At 36.9% G+C, this 17,764-nt stretch overlaps 2 protein-coding genes across 10 annotated transcripts in view; one reads left to right on the top strand and one right to left on the bottom strand.

The window, feature by feature from the left end:
* The window catches only part of MOK (MOK protein kinase), a 35,499-nt gene extending 27,445 nt beyond the window's left edge, over positions 1 to 8,054 (top strand). Inside the window, 14 exon segments of the mRNA XM_038407977.2 lie at positions 282 to 360; positions 504 to 556; positions 1,734 to 1,816; positions 1,818 to 1,864; positions 1,866 to 1,907; positions 4,635 to 4,648; positions 4,651 to 4,735; positions 5,393 to 5,421; positions 5,424 to 5,518; positions 5,521 to 5,572; positions 5,835 to 5,885; positions 5,888 to 5,940; positions 7,045 to 7,248; positions 7,344 to 8,054. Of these exon segments, the coding sequence (XP_038263905.2) occupies positions 282 to 360; positions 504 to 556; positions 1,734 to 1,816; positions 1,818 to 1,864; positions 1,866 to 1,907; positions 4,635 to 4,648; positions 4,651 to 4,735; positions 5,393 to 5,421; positions 5,424 to 5,518; positions 5,521 to 5,572; positions 5,835 to 5,885; positions 5,888 to 5,940; positions 7,045 to 7,248; positions 7,344 to 7,424 (968 nt within the window). The 3' untranslated portion in view covers positions 7,425 to 8,054.
* Positions 1 to 17,764, bottom strand: part of WDR20 (WD repeat domain 20) — a 71,730-nt gene that overhangs the window by 1,533 nt on the left and 52,433 nt on the right. For 4 of the 9 annotated variants that reach the window (XR_006282437.1, XM_043517837.1, XM_038407967.2 and 1 more), the window contains one exon: positions 17,032 to 17,403. The exons of 2 other annotated variants lie outside the window; for them this stretch is intronic. Coding sequence is in view for 5 of the 7 variants with exons in the window: in XM_043517837.1 (XP_043373772.1) it covers positions 17,350 to 17,403 (54 nt within the window). In the remaining 2 variants the exon portion in view is untranslated. Of the gene's footprint in view, positions 1 to 223; positions 300 to 1,429; positions 1,543 to 17,031; positions 17,404 to 17,764 lie in introns of those variants that run through there. 3 more of the 9 variants (XR_006282436.1, XM_043517834.1, XM_043517835.1) reach the window with 3 other exon arrangements.

The raw sequence follows: 17,764 nt of genomic DNA, 5'->3' as shown, positions 1-17,764 counted from the left end.
GGCAGACAGATTCACAGCTGTACTTGTCAGACTATTCTGGTGTATTTTGAAATTTGGCTGTCTTCGCCTTATGTCCTAGTTCAAATGAGATGCTGATTGCAATGGGGTGTTTTTGTATGACAAGTGTAAAAATGTTAATCAAATTCTTCTTATTCATGAAGAAGGGAATATGGATTCCGTATCAGAAGGTGAAAAGTAGATGTTACTTCTGTTGTATACTTACTCACTGATATAAAGCATTTGTGCAACTTGAAATTTCATTTGACTGTTCCACATTCTAGGGAGGAGAAAGCCATTACCTGAAAAAAAAATAATGAACTACATGTACCAGTTGTGCAAGTCCCTTGATCACATGCATAGGTAAGACTAAATTCAGCAGTAACCTTTCAAGAAGAATGCCATTCGCTTATAATTTAAATATTGCCTTCAAATAATTAGAAACATAGTGAATATGCTCATACTTTCATTGAGTTGTTCTTTTTGGTATTTTTATATTGGTGCAGAAATGGAATATTTCATAGAGATGTGAAACCAGAAAATATATTAATAAAGGTAAGTAGTCTTGTGAGTTGATATCACTTAACTGAAAGTGTAAGTACATATACTAGCTTCTCAGAATAAACAGAGAAATGTATATCTTTGTAAGTGTGAGGTATAATTTTCATAGTTAGAGAGAGTTGACTCTTTTGGTATAACTTCAGTCTTGTGCCCTCTCTTCCTTGAATGGTGAAAGAACAAATGTTTTCTGTTGCTATTGGATAAAAGCATAAATGGATTCTTTGTTCTATAGCTGCAAATCTTACATCTGAGCTAAGTCTGAAAGCAAACAACTCACTTTTATGTATTAATGACTTTTTCCTTTCTGTGCTATTTTTGAAACAAGTCTTGGGACTCAGTCCTGCAGCCCCTCTCTCCATGTTTAACTCCTATGGTCGGCAGAAGTTGTTCACCAACTGCACAAGGAGACCTTATGTTGATTTTGTTTTTGAAAGATTCCTGTATTTTAAAAACTCTCAAATGCTGGCAGAAGGCCTATTTTCCAGAGTTGTTTCGTAGTTTTGTTGCCATAATTCAGCTCATTTATTTTTATGGGATAGATTTTACTGTTTCAAAGTCCTTAGTGTGTCCCAAAATGAAACTAGGAGGACAAAGAGGAATCAATACAAAGAAAGCCAGAAAAATATCTATCATGTGACTACTAAAATGAGGACACAAGAAAATAACCTCATCTAAATATGTCCGCTTTAGCAACCTTCCCTTCAAGACTAGCTAACTACATTTTACAACTAATGGTTATCTCTAACATTTTTTGTGAAAACGTACAGAAAGATATTAGTGTGTATTATGGGACCTTAAATGGCCTTAAATTGCAGAAGCACTTTCAATTTAAAGGACAGTTTACAATTTGTTACCATAATGAAACATTTACCATAGCTGAGATATGCTTCATTGATAGGCTGCTGAAGTGTCGCTGGAGAATAGGCTTTAATAACATGTAAACACAGGACATGCAATTTGACATTCCAAATCACCTTTTTTTCTCTCTTAAACAAAACAAAACAAAACAAAAACAAAAAACCTAAAAGTTAGTACCAAAAGCAAACTATAATTAGATTTATAATGGCTGGTTCAGGTATTTCAGAAGTCTTCTTGCCTTTGCTTCAATATTTTGACAATTTTCTAATTTATTGACTAACATAAGGTTTGTTTGTTTGGGGTTTTTTTTGCAGCAGGATACCTGAAGTTAGGAGACTTTGGATCTTGTAGGAGTGTATATTCCAAGCAGCCATATACAGAATATATCTCTACACGCTGGTAACCGAGCACCTGAGTGCTTGCTCACAGATGGCTACTATAGCTACAAATGGAATGTGGAGCTCTGGCTGCGTTTTCTATGAAATCACAAGGTACAGTGCTAAGTAGAAAGAAATTAAGAGTCTGGTTATATTCAGTGTCAAAGAAACTCCAAGTGAGAATCAACTCATTATGTAATCAGCACATGGCATGAGAATATTATGTTAGGGCATAAATGTTATTTTCCATGGTTTTCTGGAACTCTTCATGCCTCTAGTCTAGAAGTTACATTAGGCACAGATCCTTCCTTGTCTGCACCAAACGCAATATAATAGCAGATTAACACTAAAGTAGCTGGATGATTAACAGAAAGTAAGACTGTCACATGCCTTTATGGTAGTTAATTCCCCCTAAGTGTTTTATTGTTTGTAATATTTTTTTTCATGATCTGAATATTTCTTAGTTTGGAAATAGTGATTTTTTTTTTCTTCCTTTCCTCACTGAGTCCTGCATGGCTCACTGGGGTATTACTCCCGGGGTGCCACAATGGTCAGTCCTGAGTCTGGTACTATTCAATAGTTTCATTAATTACTTGGATAATGGAGTGGAGAGTATGCGTATAAAATCTGCAGATGACACTAAGTGGGAGGGGTTGCAAGCACTTTGGAGATAGGATTAGAATTCAAAATGACCTTGACAAATGGAGAATTGTCTGAAATCAACAAGATAAAATTCAATATAACTGCAAAGTACTACATTTAGGAAGGAAGAATCAAATGCCAAATAACAGAATGGGGAAAATTGGTTAGGTGGAGTACTGCTGAAAAGGATCTGTGGGGTATACTGGATCAACAATGTGATGCAATTGTGAAAAAAGCTTTATTCATTCTGCAGTGTCATATGTAAGACATGGGAGGTAATTGTCTCTCTCTACTCAGCACTAGGTGAGCCTCAGCTGGAGTACTTTATCCTGTTCTGGGCCCCACGCTTTAGAAGATGTGGACAAATTGGAGAGAGTCCAGAGGAGAGCAACAAAAATGATAAAAGTTTAGAAAACCTGACTGATGAGGAAAGGTTTAAAAAAACTGGGTGTTTTAGTCTTGAGAAACAATATGGGTTGGGGGTGGGGGTCAAGGGAGAAACATCTGATACCAGTCTTCAACTATGTTAAGGGCTGTTATAAAAAGGATGGGGATCCATTGTTTTGGTGTCCACTGAGGGTTAGGACAAGAAGTAACCGGTTTAATATGCAGCAAGAGAGATTACGGTAATATTAGGAATAACTTTCTAACTATTAAGGTAATTAAGTTCTGGAATAGGTTTCCAGTGGAGGTTGTAGAATCCCCATCATTGGAGATATACAAGAGCAGGTTAAACAAACACCAGTCAGGATGGTCTTGGTTTACTTGGTCCTGTCTCAGCACAGGGAGATGGACTTGATGACCTTTCAAGATCCCTTCCAGCCCTACATTTTTATGTTTCTATGCTGACACTGCAAGTGAGATATGATTGTAGCCTACCAATGCTATTTTTAATCTATCTAGCCCGTGTGGTGTAACAACAGTAGAGTAGACATGACGGCATGGGCTAGCAACCTAGATACATAGCAGGCTCTCCAGGCAGCTTGTACTCTGGCTGCTAGCCTATGCTGCCATGTCTTCACTACTATTATTACCAGTGCTAGATAAATTAAAGCTAGCAGGAGTATGCCTTCCTGTGCTACAGTCACACCTTCAATAGCAGTATAAACATACCCTTGTTGTCATGAGCATAGCAGTCCTCAGTTTTGATAGTACATTTGAGATGTTAATATTTTTGCCTCTTCTGCTGATTTACTCTTTTGCAACAGCAGAAAAACTAGTCACATGGAGTCAACTCTGCAGTTTAATTTGTAAAGTTTGTTAAACCCCATTTTCTACAGGCTCTGTTTTGAGAAAAAAACAGACCTTACAGTTTGACTCTATGCAAAAGTGAGTTTTGCGGAAGCTATAATAAACTTTGTTCAGCTGCTGAGAGATACAAGTGTGCAAGAAATTATAGAACTGGGGAGAGTCTCTGTAATCTCCATTATTATTATAATTCATGAAAATAGTTAAAAGCCAGTGAATATTTACTGAACATCCTTGTGCTCTGGAAAGGCAGCTGTTCTGTGTTGCACTCCTCCTCTTCCCTTCTCCTCCATTTGGCCTGTGTGCCCTAGCAATGGCAACAATTCTGCTCTGTTCTCCTCCTCTGCCACCTCCTGTTGGTTATGCAACCAGCAGTGGCAGCATTTTTTGCTTCTCTCTCCCTCCTTCACCAAGGACATAGAGCTGCTATTGCTCCCGCCACATGAACTGGCAGCCCTTCTGCTTTGGCTGCTTGCTGACTAGTAGAAATAACTAATTTTATGTTGGGCAGAGGCCAGTTGACACGCAAAAAACCCAAATGTGTCCTTTCTCCCACAAAATAAAATTGACTCCAAATGAACTAACTCGACAGTACTCTCTTACAAAATGCTGCCACACTTTCATCCCCATAAAACCAGCTGAGCTTTAAAGCTCTGCAAGTAAGTCTACTCCAGGTGAATGTTACAACAGAGTTTAGACATTCCTTGGCAGATTGTGGGCATGAGGGCAGGTCAGTGATTAGAGACTGTTCTTTTACCTGAACTGATTTGCCCAATCCCACCAGAAGTGTAGGCAATAAGCGAACACATTGCTGTCCTACTGCTGACCAGTATGAAATGCGGTCTGAAAACAGTCTGTCAGTTTTCAGAGCACACACACAGTGGCAGTCATTCCAGGAGAACTAGTTTAAATCGCTTTTAATATTGCCAATTTTATTTCTTATTTTTTCAGTTTCCACCCTCTCTTTCTGGATCTAATGAATTGGACCAAATATCAAAAATCCATGACATTCTAGGCACCCCTGCTAAGAAAACTCTTAATAAGTTCAAACAGTAAGTATGTAGTACACTCCCATATTTATAATCTAAATAAGTGAAATCTGCTATATAATCTAGCAGTTTCCACAATCAGCTCTTTATTGTGAACACTTTAAATCTAAATATAGTCATTAATTAATATGTAAATACTTAAGTCTGTGTTAAGTGTAATTCCTAAATGCAATTTTCTGATCACACAAGATTTCAAGTGACGGGAGAGGGAATTTGAGCAGTTTTTTTTTACCCACATCAGGGATTTGTGTCCTGCAGCCTATACCAGCTGAACATTGCTGCACAAACTTTGTGGTCAAGGGGACTTTCCTCCTCCATAAATGTAATGCTGCTTCATGCCAATTGCCAAATAGGGGTTCTCTCCCTACCCAGAGGCTGTTCCTTTGTGATGCTCCATGCAGATGAGAGAGAATCAAAACTGTATTCTAGGTCTCACCTGGCAGTTTACCTCTGCACCATCTAGCATGCAGTGATAATTTATAAGGAAGGAAATCTGTCATTTGAGTGCTTCTTTAATTACTTCCCTTTCAAAATGTAGTAATTAATTACTGTCCCTAGTCAGATTAGATTGACCTTTTAGGTATTTTTTAGTAAGTTTAATATTTGGAGGCAGTTTACATGAATGTTAACTGTTTGCTCTTATTACTGGGTTTAACACAGGTCAAGAGCTATGAGTTTTGATTTCCCCTTTAAAAAGGGACAGGACTATCTCCACTTGTGCCTAATATGTCCCCCAAGAGCCTCTCCCTTATGTATGCGATGATAGAATACGATCCTGATCAGAGAAACTGGTGACCCACCAAGCACTACAGCATCCTTATTTTCCGAGAGCTGAGGTAAGTTTACACTTTCAATACAGGATTTTAAGTTAGATCCCGAATTGCACAATGGACTGTGGAGAAAAGAACTTGGTCTAAAGTAAACCCTGAATTGATTAGGTACAATCGCCTTGCAAATAAACATACCGGCAGTTTTCTTTATTTACTGCATTAAAACAACTGAGAAGTAAAATTCATATGGCAGTTTCTTTACTATCCTACTGGACTCCAGATTTCATCTGAAGGGGTATTATTTGACTTTTTGTTCACTCTTTTCAGAATAGCAGAGAAGCAAGCTGTAACCATGCACAGAAAAATGAGATTAGCAGAAAACATAGTGGACAAGAATCTATCAACTTGTGGTGTATTTCAAAGGATGGTAATAGGCAGGTAATATTTAAATCAAACTGGAGAACATGTAGCCTATTTAAATAGTCATTTGTAATGTCTAGTTTAGATACATAAACAAAAGTCACTTAATGGTGACTGCATGGTTTTATTCCTGAGATAAACTAAAGGCTCCAGTCCTGTATAGGAATTTGCTGGCACAGACCTACGCACTGGTGCAAAATGCTATTGAAAGGCAGGGGTCAAGGCCTAAAGGTTTGCAATAGTCCCTTAATTAGATAGTGGTAGTAAGTCTTGCTGATAGCTTTGTGCCTTTTTGCCTTCTGTATACATTATAAAGAACCAAGAATTTTTTTAATTTCCATTCATGTACATTGGAAATTTTGGTCTTGTCTATCCTGTTTTTCCTGGAAGACTATAGATAACTGGAGAACTAAGGTAACATTAGATGCCAAGGATATGAAGCCTTGCTGAGAGAAGAGATTTATATGTAGACTGTTAAACTTTTATTTTGTTTATACTTATCTAAACTAACTCCAAAATGATTCCACTTCTCCATCCCTTCATCCAAGGCCACGTCCTAATACGCATCTCTGGGTCCTCCAACTGAGGCCTGCAGCAAAACAGGACTCCTAATTTAAGATAGAGATTTTTTTTGTTGTTGACACAGACAAGATAGGTGAGTTAATACTTTTCATTGGACCAACTTTTGTTGGTGGAACACAGAAGCTTTCAAGCTTCTCAGAGCTTTCCCACAAGTCTCTGTAGTTGGCATACACTCAGCCTTTTTTGGTTAAACACACATCATAAATTAGCAACAGAAAAAGTAACAAGCAAAATTTTCTTTTATAGGTCACCTTAAAATATGAGTCCTTTTTCCCATTAGCAGCCATTTGTTCCACTAATTCAACTGTTGGGAGTTGGTTGAAATAGGGTTTATACACAGATGCTTGGGGAAAACCACAAAAAGAAAATGTGCAGGTAGTTATAAGTAATCAGCACTAAGGGATGTATTTTAAGAATTCAGCTGAAATGGAGCTTTGGTGGTTTGGTTTTTGGGGGGACGAAAGTTCTGTTTTTTATTTTATCCTGTTTAAGAAAAATGTCACTGTCAGCAGATTGAAACTTGTATCTTTATTTTAAAAGCACTCTCTTAGGAAAACCCAGGAGAATCCAATAAGACATCATGAACCTTCCTATGCGATAGAATTTCCAAAACTGAATGTTTCTGGAGTAACCAAGTTGACTTCTTATCCTAATCGTACATTTCATTCAGTTTTTACCACACCTGCAACAAATGGTGAAGTCCCTGTGTTACAACCTATTAAATATATTGGGACAAATCAAGAGGTAGTAAACTTTAACTTGCTTATTCAGTTATACACAGAAAATAAATATAAATGTATTACAGACTATATTTCAAACATCTATCATTTTTTCAACAGTCTGAAAAACAGAAGGAACTTAAGTCTTCTGTGAAACAATACCACTTATCCACGATAGAAAGAAGAGGTGGAGGATATTGACCATCTTGTCAAATATTTGGAATGTAAGGAAAAGCATGAGTATGCAGTGAAACAGATTCAACCATGCTTTCTATATTATTGTCAAAGGTACACCAAAAGCAATAGTGCCTTATCTTTTGTTTCCCTGAAATGCTGCAGGAAAACACTACGAGACTATTAGCACTTTATTTCTGAACAGTATCAATATTTATCTAAGAACCATTTGGGCAGCTCAAAATGCACTTTATACTTGAACCCTTTTAAACAAATTAGTTTAACATTTTTTTAAAAACAAAAATGGATAATTTAGGATGTTTTAGTTTGAGTGCTAGGAATGCCATTTTGTAATTAAGTTTTTATATTATATACAAAATAGTTTATGATGATATTTAAAACTTATTAAACTTGATCTGTTCATTTTGTACCTTTTTAACAGATGAAAATGTTAGTTGCATAGACAATGTTGGAAAATTACCTCCTGTATTAGGTTGATAATTTCAAAGCTCAAGACTGTTAATATTTTATGGATTATGATATAATTTGAGAAACACCTGATTTTAGTAAATTAAAGTTTTAATTTCTTTTGACATTTGTATATGCAAAGGATAGCTGTACAGTTACATATCTGATTCATAAGCAAATCTATCTTTATTATTTGTGTCCTTTTCTTTCTTTAAACCATGCTTTTGTATTAATCAAAAGCTTTACTGGGTCTGGTGGTTTTGCGATTAGTTGTTTGAAATAGCGGTAAAGAAACAGCATATGGATTTAGACCATTTTTTTACATTTCACAAATTATAGGCACTCATTTAATAAGGTTCTCAGCTTTTTGTGCTGTAGAAGCCAACAAAATTCAGAAATGACATTTTGGTCATTGTAGCATAGAGATACCATTTAAGGTAATGACTAAGAGTTCAGTGTGTTTGATTTTTAAAACTTTCATAATATCCTAGTAAGAAGGGAAATTGTCAGTTTAGCATTAGCTCTGTTACAAAGTAGCTTTACAATTTTAGAACCAAATGGAGTTCAACTATGGAAGATATTATAGCTATGTTGGGACTGGATTTTTCAAGTTCTGGATATTCCTAAGTGGGAAGCTTTTCCTGATATATACGGAGGTACTTAAGATAATTTCTGTACAATGAGCTGTGCATTTAAAAAGATTATATCCTTTATGGTTGTAGAAGTTACTCTGTTCACATCTGGAAAGTTAATGGACATCTTCCTGTTCGAAAAACAGCTCCACTGCCTCTGCTGCTCTTCAGAGCTTTTCTAGGCTGCAGCAGAGTGAAATCATTAAGAGCCCAGTCAGTTTTACAGCTGCTAGTCAGAACTTAGTGGACAGCAGTTTAAACTGAAGTCACTTCATGTTGGTGCTGCTGAGGCATTCATTGGAGTTGATGGGAGAACACCCTTTTGCCAGCATAGTTATGTCAGGTAGGAGAGTGGGGGATGGGGAGAATCCCACCCCCTAATCAATATAGTTAAGCCACCCCCCTTCCTCTCCCTCCCCTCCCCCTGTAGACACATCTTATACTGGCAAAAGGACTCCTCGTGTTGTTTGGGGCAGGTGATTTAACTATACTGCCAAAAGAATCCCTTTTGCTGAGTAGGCACTGCCTCTCCAGTAGGGGGCTTTGCAAGTATAGCTACACCATACACTATAGCCTTTGTGGTGTAGAGTCGTCCCTGGAGAGATGTAGACTAGCGAAGACCTCTTTTCTCCATGTTTTATCAGACATCAACTAGCTAAAGTTCAATACAAACAATGGAGCCATTAGTCGAGATCCAGGAACAGCACCCAGTAGAAATCCCAACAGCTCATGTGTCGGGGCAGTAGGCTTCTCATCTAGATATCTTGCATTCACAGAATATCAGGGTTGGAAGGGACCTCAGGAGGTCATCTAGTCCAACCCCCAATTTTTGGCCCAGATCCCTAAATGGCCCCTTCAAGGATTGAACTCACAACCCTGGGTTTAGCAGGCCGATGCTCAAACCACTGAGCTATCCCTCCCCCACAGGTGTTGCTTATAGGCCTCACCGTGACAGTGCAGTTTTAATGCCCTGGAAATGCATGGACCTTACAGGCTTCATTTGTTAATGTATACATTGTTTTATGTATACATCTGTGTAGGTAACTAATTCCTAGATAAGTGTTTGTTGTTTGGTGGTAAGGAGTGTGCTAGTCCCCCTAAATCTTTACCTTATTGCTTATAGGAAGTAGAATGGCATCATTATTGCTAGATGGCTGGTCACTTTTTTATTAGAAAAAAACATAAGCCAAACTAAACCCAGCTTTTTCATAAAAGGACATTAAATGTGAAGATCAATTAAATCCAGTCAGACGCAGGCTTGTCTGCATGTACAGCGCTGCAGCTGCACCTGTGCAGCTATGTCGTGGTAACACTTTAGTGAAGATGCTACTATGCTGACAGGAGAGCTGCTCCTATCAGCATAGTTAATCCACCTCTGCAAGACACGGTAGCTATGTCAACAGGAGAAGCTCTCCCATCAACATAGCACTGTCTACGCCAGCAGTTAGCTCAGTAGAACTAAGTCACTCGAGTGTGGATTTTTCACATCCCTGAGCAACATAGTTATACTGATGTAAGTTTGTAGTGTAGACCTGGCCTAAGCAAGTCAGTCTACATACAGCAAAAATAGTGCTGTAGTTTACCCTAACCTCCAGAATTTTTTTCACAAGTTGTTTGGTATTTGAAAGTTAGTTATAAAATCAACAAGTCTTGCTTTGTAAATAAGATGCAGAGACTAATTTTATTTTTCATTTAAAATCTCAGCATGTCATTCTCTACTAACCATGTAGATGTCAGAATAGTAGTTAGTAGTTTTATTTTTTTAAATTAATCACTGCTTCATCTAAGATTGTGTGGCCTAGTGCATAGAGCACTGCACTAGGACTCGGGAGAGCTGGGTTCTGTTCCCAGCTGTACTCCTGGTCTAGTAGTGATCTTGAACAACTCACTTTACCCTATTATGTGTTTCCCTATTTCTAAAGTAGGGATTCAGTACATACCTCCTTTGTAAAGCTCTTTGAGATCTACTGGTGAAAATGCTATGTAAGAGCTAGATATCATCATGGAAAGCCGGTTTTCAAAGCCTAAGGTTTTGACACAGGCAAGTTCTCTAAAATTTATTGCATGGCAGGGTGTATGGCTAAGGGTACTGGTCATAGAACATGGAGTCCTACTGTTTGGCCCCCAGTTTAAATCTGAGCTGATCACTACCCCTATCATTATTTCATGGCTGTTTGCTGGCCTGTGAGATGTGTTTCTTACTCCAGTTCACAGGTGATGTTTTCATTGTTAAACTACTACTACTAAGCTGACAGTATAAGTTTGAAACACTTTCTCAAGTATGATGTGATAAAATTAAGTTTTGAAGGTGACATACTTTAGAGAGTGATTTTCTTAAGTTAGTCATCTTGGAAGTCATCTGCCTCTAGGCTGGCTTTTTCAGATCGTTTCCTTGAATAATGTTTAGGGTAGTCCTTTTTCATCCTGTGGTCTGTGGACCCCTGGGGGTCTACAGACTGTTTAAGAATCCTAAAGGGATCTGCACTTCCAGTTGAAATTTTTTAGGAGTCCACAGATGGAAAAAAAAGGTTAAAAACCACTGATAGAGGGTGTCCTAACAGGTTAGTCTGTTTCAAAATGCACAACTTATGTAACAAAAATCTACTATGAGATAGTCATGAAAGTTTGGTTTTTTGGCATACTTATTTGTAATACTGCTTAAACTGTGAGGTATAATAGTAAAACCTCATACAGATAATTTTCTGTAAAATTCCATGTTTTCTTTTGGAATTGGAGTGTTGCATGAAAGTAGGTGGTTTACTTGAATTATTTAGGATCAACTTGAGGAAAAACCGGTGCTTAGAAAAGCTCTAGGAAACTATCAGATTAAATTAACTTTATCGCTGACACTAGTAGATTGCTGCTGCTGTGAACTCTAATCTCCAGTACGAATTTGAAAGAGTAGGACAGATGTAAGACTTTTAGAACCTGGAGAGCGTGCTGTTCATGTCAAATGATGATCAACTTTATTTTTCAATTTGATCTTCTAAATGAACAGCCTGTAGTGAAATTTTGCAGATCAAATGTTCTGGGGATTTGTATCCATCACTCTACAGAACACTGTCCACTGTATTCATCAAACACAATAAGCTCATCAACTTTTAGAATATTAATGCTCCTGTAGGGTTGGCCTGTTGCTACTTTTAGTTTTTAGATGTGCTTCATTTCCTTGCTTCAAACCTACCTAAAGCCTTCTATCTTTAATGGAGAACACAAGTGCCTCTACCACTTCTGCATTCTTTCAATCTGACTTGAATGCCTGACAGGAAGGTCACCTAGCTTCTATAGTGTAGTATCTTGCAGTACAAAAATCATTTTTTGCTCCTGTTCCCTCACAACATTGAAGATTTGCCAGGAGTCTAGTTTTCCAAAAAAAGGAGCTGAGAAATACAAATGTAACCACTTCCATCCCACAAAAGACATCTTCTGGACTCTGTCCCAAATTTCTAGGTAAGGAATAGTAGGTTACTGTTGCACCACAGATATGGGTCTATCTTCCATTTCCTCAACACCAATGTTGTACCCATGTAAATACACAGCACAGGTACTCATCCATATAGCGTTGACCTACTCTTGTTCAAACTCCCTAAATTACTGGTATTTTCTACTTACACATCTGTCATCCTAAATCACTTCAAACCCTTTCTTCTTTTCCCAATTTTCCAGTTCATTAGGTTTCAAGTTTGTGAAAGATGAATGATACCCCAGGAGCTGTAAGTCCACTATCCAACCCAGTGGTATATGGTAGTTGGCAGCACTGCAAGCAACCCCACAGATTCCCATTACTGGGCCTTGCCCCTATCCTACAGGGAATTTCTGCAGGGCTGCAAGAGTATTTACTCTAGGCTCTGGCCTTTAAGATAGAGATACTTGTTGGGCATTTAAGTGAAGAGGATATTCCAATGTGATCCTTAACTCTACTGGATAGAGCAAATGAAATATACAACTCCTACCTGACTAACCACCAGAAAAAGTAGGCGTGGCCTGCTGAAAAATAGCCACTTAAAGAACACACATCCCAAAGGGCTGGGAAATAGATACAGTGCTTTACAAACATCAGAAGTTTCAACAGAGGAAGCTAACAAATTAGCTACCCAAGTTATCTACAGCACTAATAAAACTCACACTACATTGATTTGTTAGTTAATCTTTAAACAGTTTTATTTAATTTCATATGCATGGCAGTTGCCTTCATTGGTCTACCTGGAATTTTGTATTAACATACAGAGAGTTGTGCAAGCCATTAGTTTTACTTCTGACAATTTAACATGCAGTTCCTTTTTTAAAAAGGACCCATCTATAGAGAAGTTGAACCTTGTTAATTTTGTTCACATACAAAATTCTTATTTTCACCAATTTGTCAATGTGGCAGAGTGGCAATCACTAGCTTTAGCATGAATACCAGTTATCATAAGTGACATATTTCCAAGTATGAAAATTTAAGTGTAGTCTCTTCAGATTTGACTATGTAAAAAATGCACCTTTTTGATTGTGTATTGTCATACTACAATATGCTTTTACCTCTTTTTAGACCCCCCAGAACCAATAGAGCCAACAATGGGAGCTGGATTCTATTTCTAGAGCATCAACAGAACTATTTACTAAATTCCAATTAGAGTCCATTATGTCACTGTAAACCCTGAAAGCACTAGGGATTGCATAAAGTTAATGAGGGCATTCTTGGGCCTGCAGAACCTTTATGAAGGGTGCTAACATTTAGGGAAACCCAGCTTGAGTTTGTCAGGCTGGAGTTAGAAAAATCTTCATTTGTAAAATAAGCAAATTGGGAATTAACTGAGAAACATGGAACCCCACAATGACATTTTATAGAGTAACCTTGCCAGGCCATACTAATTTCCTCTCCCCCAGCATTCAGTTTGCTTTAATGCAAAAATTGACTTTTTTCCCCCCCAATATGGAACAATGCCTGTATTTTCTCCTGCTTAAAAGTTTCAGTATTTTTGTGTTTCCTAAAATTTTAGGAATGTCTTGTTCTGAAGAGTACACTAAACATTTTTAAAATATTTCAATCTGACTTATGCAAAATACAAAATCTTCCAAGCAAATAGGATAGTCACTGTTTTTATTGTGCAATTTTAGGCCTTGCTTTGCTGTATTGCATACCAATTAGCCACACTAGAGGTTGAACATATACACCCAGAAGATACATGATCTGACTTTAGAATTGCCAGTCTACTTACAGAATTCAAATGTTGCTAGTCTGGCAAAACTTTGGGGGTGGTTAAAAGGCAGGTGTTTGTATTTTAAGCTTGTCCAAAAGGGCATATTTCCTGGGATCATTCTGAATAAGGCATGCAGGACTGGGTTCCTTCCATGGTAAGAGTGAGATGAGTGCTTTGTTGATTACCCATGCTCCAGTCTCAAGTTAAGTATGCTCATAAGTGTTTTGCTGAATAAGGTCTTAAATAGGTAGATCTTTTCAAGTGACTGCACTTTCACTGAAGAATTCCTTTCATCATTCAAACTATATTCAATATTTCAGGTTTAAGACTAGTTGTCTCTGCATGCAAATGTAGAATATTCTGAATACCAGAGTACTTGGAATAGGGATATAGGACAAATTAAATAGCAACTGTATTTATGCTATTTACTTTTTTGAAGGTCAGTTTAAACCTACCTAGTCTATCCACTTCTATGATTTCTAGTCAATTTCAGTTTCAGATTCTCAGGCAAGTAGCCCAGTGCTGCAATGTTTGGATGGAAAACCAATACATTTTCATACTCCCCATAGGATTTTTTTAATTAGATTTAAATAGTTCTGTTGGACATCTGTTTTTACAATTTGACCCAACAATGTAGCATTTAAGATGTTTATTCCAGTTACTTTGCTTCTTGAAGCTTGTTTTGGGGCAAAATGATAATCAAAATTTTGTTCAAGTAAGAGTCTTACAGCGTTAAAACAGGACAGACTGACACCCTTATTTTAAGTGATTGTTGTGTTCACAGAACATGGTCACAAAAATATGTTTAGGGAAATGGTCATATTTTCAAGTCTACTTCTTACCTAGAAGACTTGTGAAGGGTGCTGGAATAACAGAACTGAGAAATGAAGTCTGTTTAGCAAAAGAATTTATGGACTTGAAAAGTTTCTAAACTTGGGGAAAGAGGAGTTTCTTCTAAACAAAGTACTTTTGACCCTTATTACAGAAGATGGGCAGAAAGTTGATTTCCATTCAGTGCTTTGTTTCTATGCCAAGGGTGCCAATCAATGTTAGTCATGATAAAGAGAGCTATCCACAGACCAGCACATTTTACATAGAGCAGTGAGCAGCTGTCAGACAGTAACAACTTTGTCTTTTCTAATTTGGTTAGTGATCTGCATACAACCCAGAAGGTGACTGGCTCAGAGCATTTGGTAATAGGATACCCAGTCTGTCTCCACTGTATGTTTAAAAATCAGTTTAAGAATTTAAAATATATTGCAACCAAGTGTCTCACTATTTCCATATTTACCTGAATCAAATTTGGAAACATTTAAATAAAGGTAAAATTAGAATGTTAACGATTATTAAATTGACAGTTTTAACTCAATTTGTTTGTATCCAAGGATTAAATAAACCCAAACTGCATAAATCACAGGCCTGATTATTCTTCCATTGAAGTGAACAGTAAAGTTTATCTTCAGGGGGAGCAGGAGTGAGGCTTTAATTTTTATTAAACTGATATGTAGAACCACGTGAGGCTTGCTACAGTTGGAGTTTCTCCAGTGTTACAAACAGATGTAGGCTAAATCTCAGGAAAAATGTCCTAACAATAGGACAATGAACAGATTGCCTACAGAGGTTGTGGAAGCTTCTTCACAGAGGCTTTCAAAAGGCGGCTGGATTGCCATCTGTCTTGCATGGTTTAGCCACAACAAACCCACTTTCCTGGCAGGTTAGACTACATGAGCCTCATAATCCCTTCTAACGCCATGATTCTATGTATAATTATGTAGTTTATTTGAAAATGACAGAGTATTAATATCTTGCAATTAAAGAAAATTCTATTCAACTATAAATTTTATACAAAAATGTTGTTGGAACCTGGGATAAAGTTTGTGGGTAATTTAGGCCCAGACCATGCCTTCAGTATCAGCATTAAAGTGACTTTTGGAAAGACCTTCCATTTTGAAGGATATGAATGCCAGAGCAGAGCTGAGATATAAGCAACAGCTTTCATCTCCTAGCTGCACATCTGCAAAGTTCAGAAAAATCCCAACAATAGAGTCTGAAGGGGCTTAGGCCGGGCAGAGGAAGTGAGAAAATGCCACCATATTATCTCAGTCACCCTTTTGATTTTGATCCAGAGTAGCATATTCTTCTTTCCTTTTATCCCCTTGCAGAACATATTGGAAAGCATGAAATGGCCTTTGTTTTGCTAATAAAAACAAATTTAGTATCAACCACTATCAAATAGCATTGGATTATGAAAATATATCTACCTCCATAACTGTTTCTACCTCAAATGTTAAGATAGCAAGGACACCTGATATTTTTAGCACAGAAAGTTGTCCCAAAATACACACTACTCCACTATTTTAGTACCTAATTTTAGATTGTAAAAATCAAAGTGCATGCACATACTACACTGTCATAGTTGTCTACATAAAAAGCATCAGCTTGAAAGTCAATGCAATTCAACAATTAAGGTTAAAACCTCTAATTTAGACAAATACAGTATTAAACCACTAAAATACAACTATTAAAAGGCATCAAGAGATCACTACTGCAAAAATCTGAGGCTCCTATTTTCATAAATATTGGGGTTTAATGTCTGGAAAAAGTATTCAGAGGTAAGTTTTAATAGGAAGTAGTACAGGGGAAAATTTATAATTTCTTTTCCCTAAGCCAATTAAGCAATATTAAATATGGAAGTGTTCCTGATGTGAAAGGTTTTAAGAAAGGAATATGTTCTACAAGCATTAGTGTGTTTCTGTACCCAACATTTAATTCAAAAGATTGATTACATCAAAATCGATCCAATTTAAAACAGAACATAAACAAAACTGCATATTCAAGATAGTTTAATATGTATTTTCAGAATTAGAAATATTTTAGATGAAAATTACTAGTGTACTGATCCATTTTCCTCCCAATCACTGAATTACATTTATACATATAATACAGAGCTGATTGCAATTGGAAACAATATTAAAATAAATGTTTCATAGATACAAAGGATACCTTTTCTCCACAACATAGCTTTTCTGGGTGTCTGACTACCCATTTTAAAGTAATTCTCCACTAGCATTAAACTATTTAAGTGCAAACAATTCTGTTTAAAAAAAAAATCTACGATTGCAGCATCCATCTTCCTGAATTACATTTTTAAACCAGAAAGTAATGACTTTCGTTTTCCACGAGTGCATTCCAGGCTGTCTTTAACCATCTCTGGTTGAAAAAAAATCAGTGCAAAAAAAAAAAACCAAACTTATATAACCATTGAGCTTACTTGGATTTAAGAAACATACTTTATTTCACACACACACACACACACACACACACACACACACACACACACACACACACCCCTCTCTCTCTCTATTAAATTACACCGAACTTGAAAAGTATAAAGAAAACTGAGAAAAAATATTTTTTACTGCAACACCAAATGAAGCATTTCTTTTTTAAAAGGAAAATTCTTCTTTGGGTGAGCAGCCTAGAAGTATTAGCCAGACTAAGAATTCATTACATTATTCTTTTGCAAAGTATTATGTGATTCACATAATTCCATGTTTACACTCTGCCATTTTATAATTTCTGATGCTCTCTGCATGAAGAACAGCTCCTGGTTCCACTGTCATTACTTCTTGTCCTGTGTTCAAAGATTCGCTAGCAGTAGTGTGATGGCTATACTACAGTTCCACTTGGAGAATTGGCCTGGTTTTGGGATGACAATAAACCCTGCAAACAAAGCAGTTTACATTAATCCAGCAAGAGAGCCTGACATTAAACTTAAAATTAATCTGCAGCAGATAAATTTATCAGCACAAAGGTTTGTATGTACAGGCACTCACTACTAACATATTGCCTTCATTCCTCAAAAATCATGTGCCAGATTTCTATATGAAACATTTCATTTGCCCTGCTTAATAATGTTCAAAACAATGTTTTTGGGACAGATTAATAGATATGTTTAGAACACGATTTGTTGCAAATGTTTGGTCTTAGTTTGCCTTGCATTTTTCTCAAGCTACTGGCAACTTCTGGACACTTCTTTTTATACCACACTACACAAACAGTAAGTATCCTTTGAATTAATGAT

Source organism: Dermochelys coriacea, chromosome 6 (genome assembly GCF_009764565.3).
Source record: "Dermochelys coriacea isolate rDerCor1 chromosome 6, rDerCor1.pri.v4, whole genome shotgun sequence".
In the NCBI taxonomy this organism is placed as follows: domain Eukaryota; kingdom Metazoa; phylum Chordata; order Testudines; family Dermochelyidae; genus Dermochelys; species Dermochelys coriacea.
The sequence above is the reverse complement of the archived record's forward strand: the minus strand, read 5'-3'. Positions and strand labels throughout refer to the sequence as shown.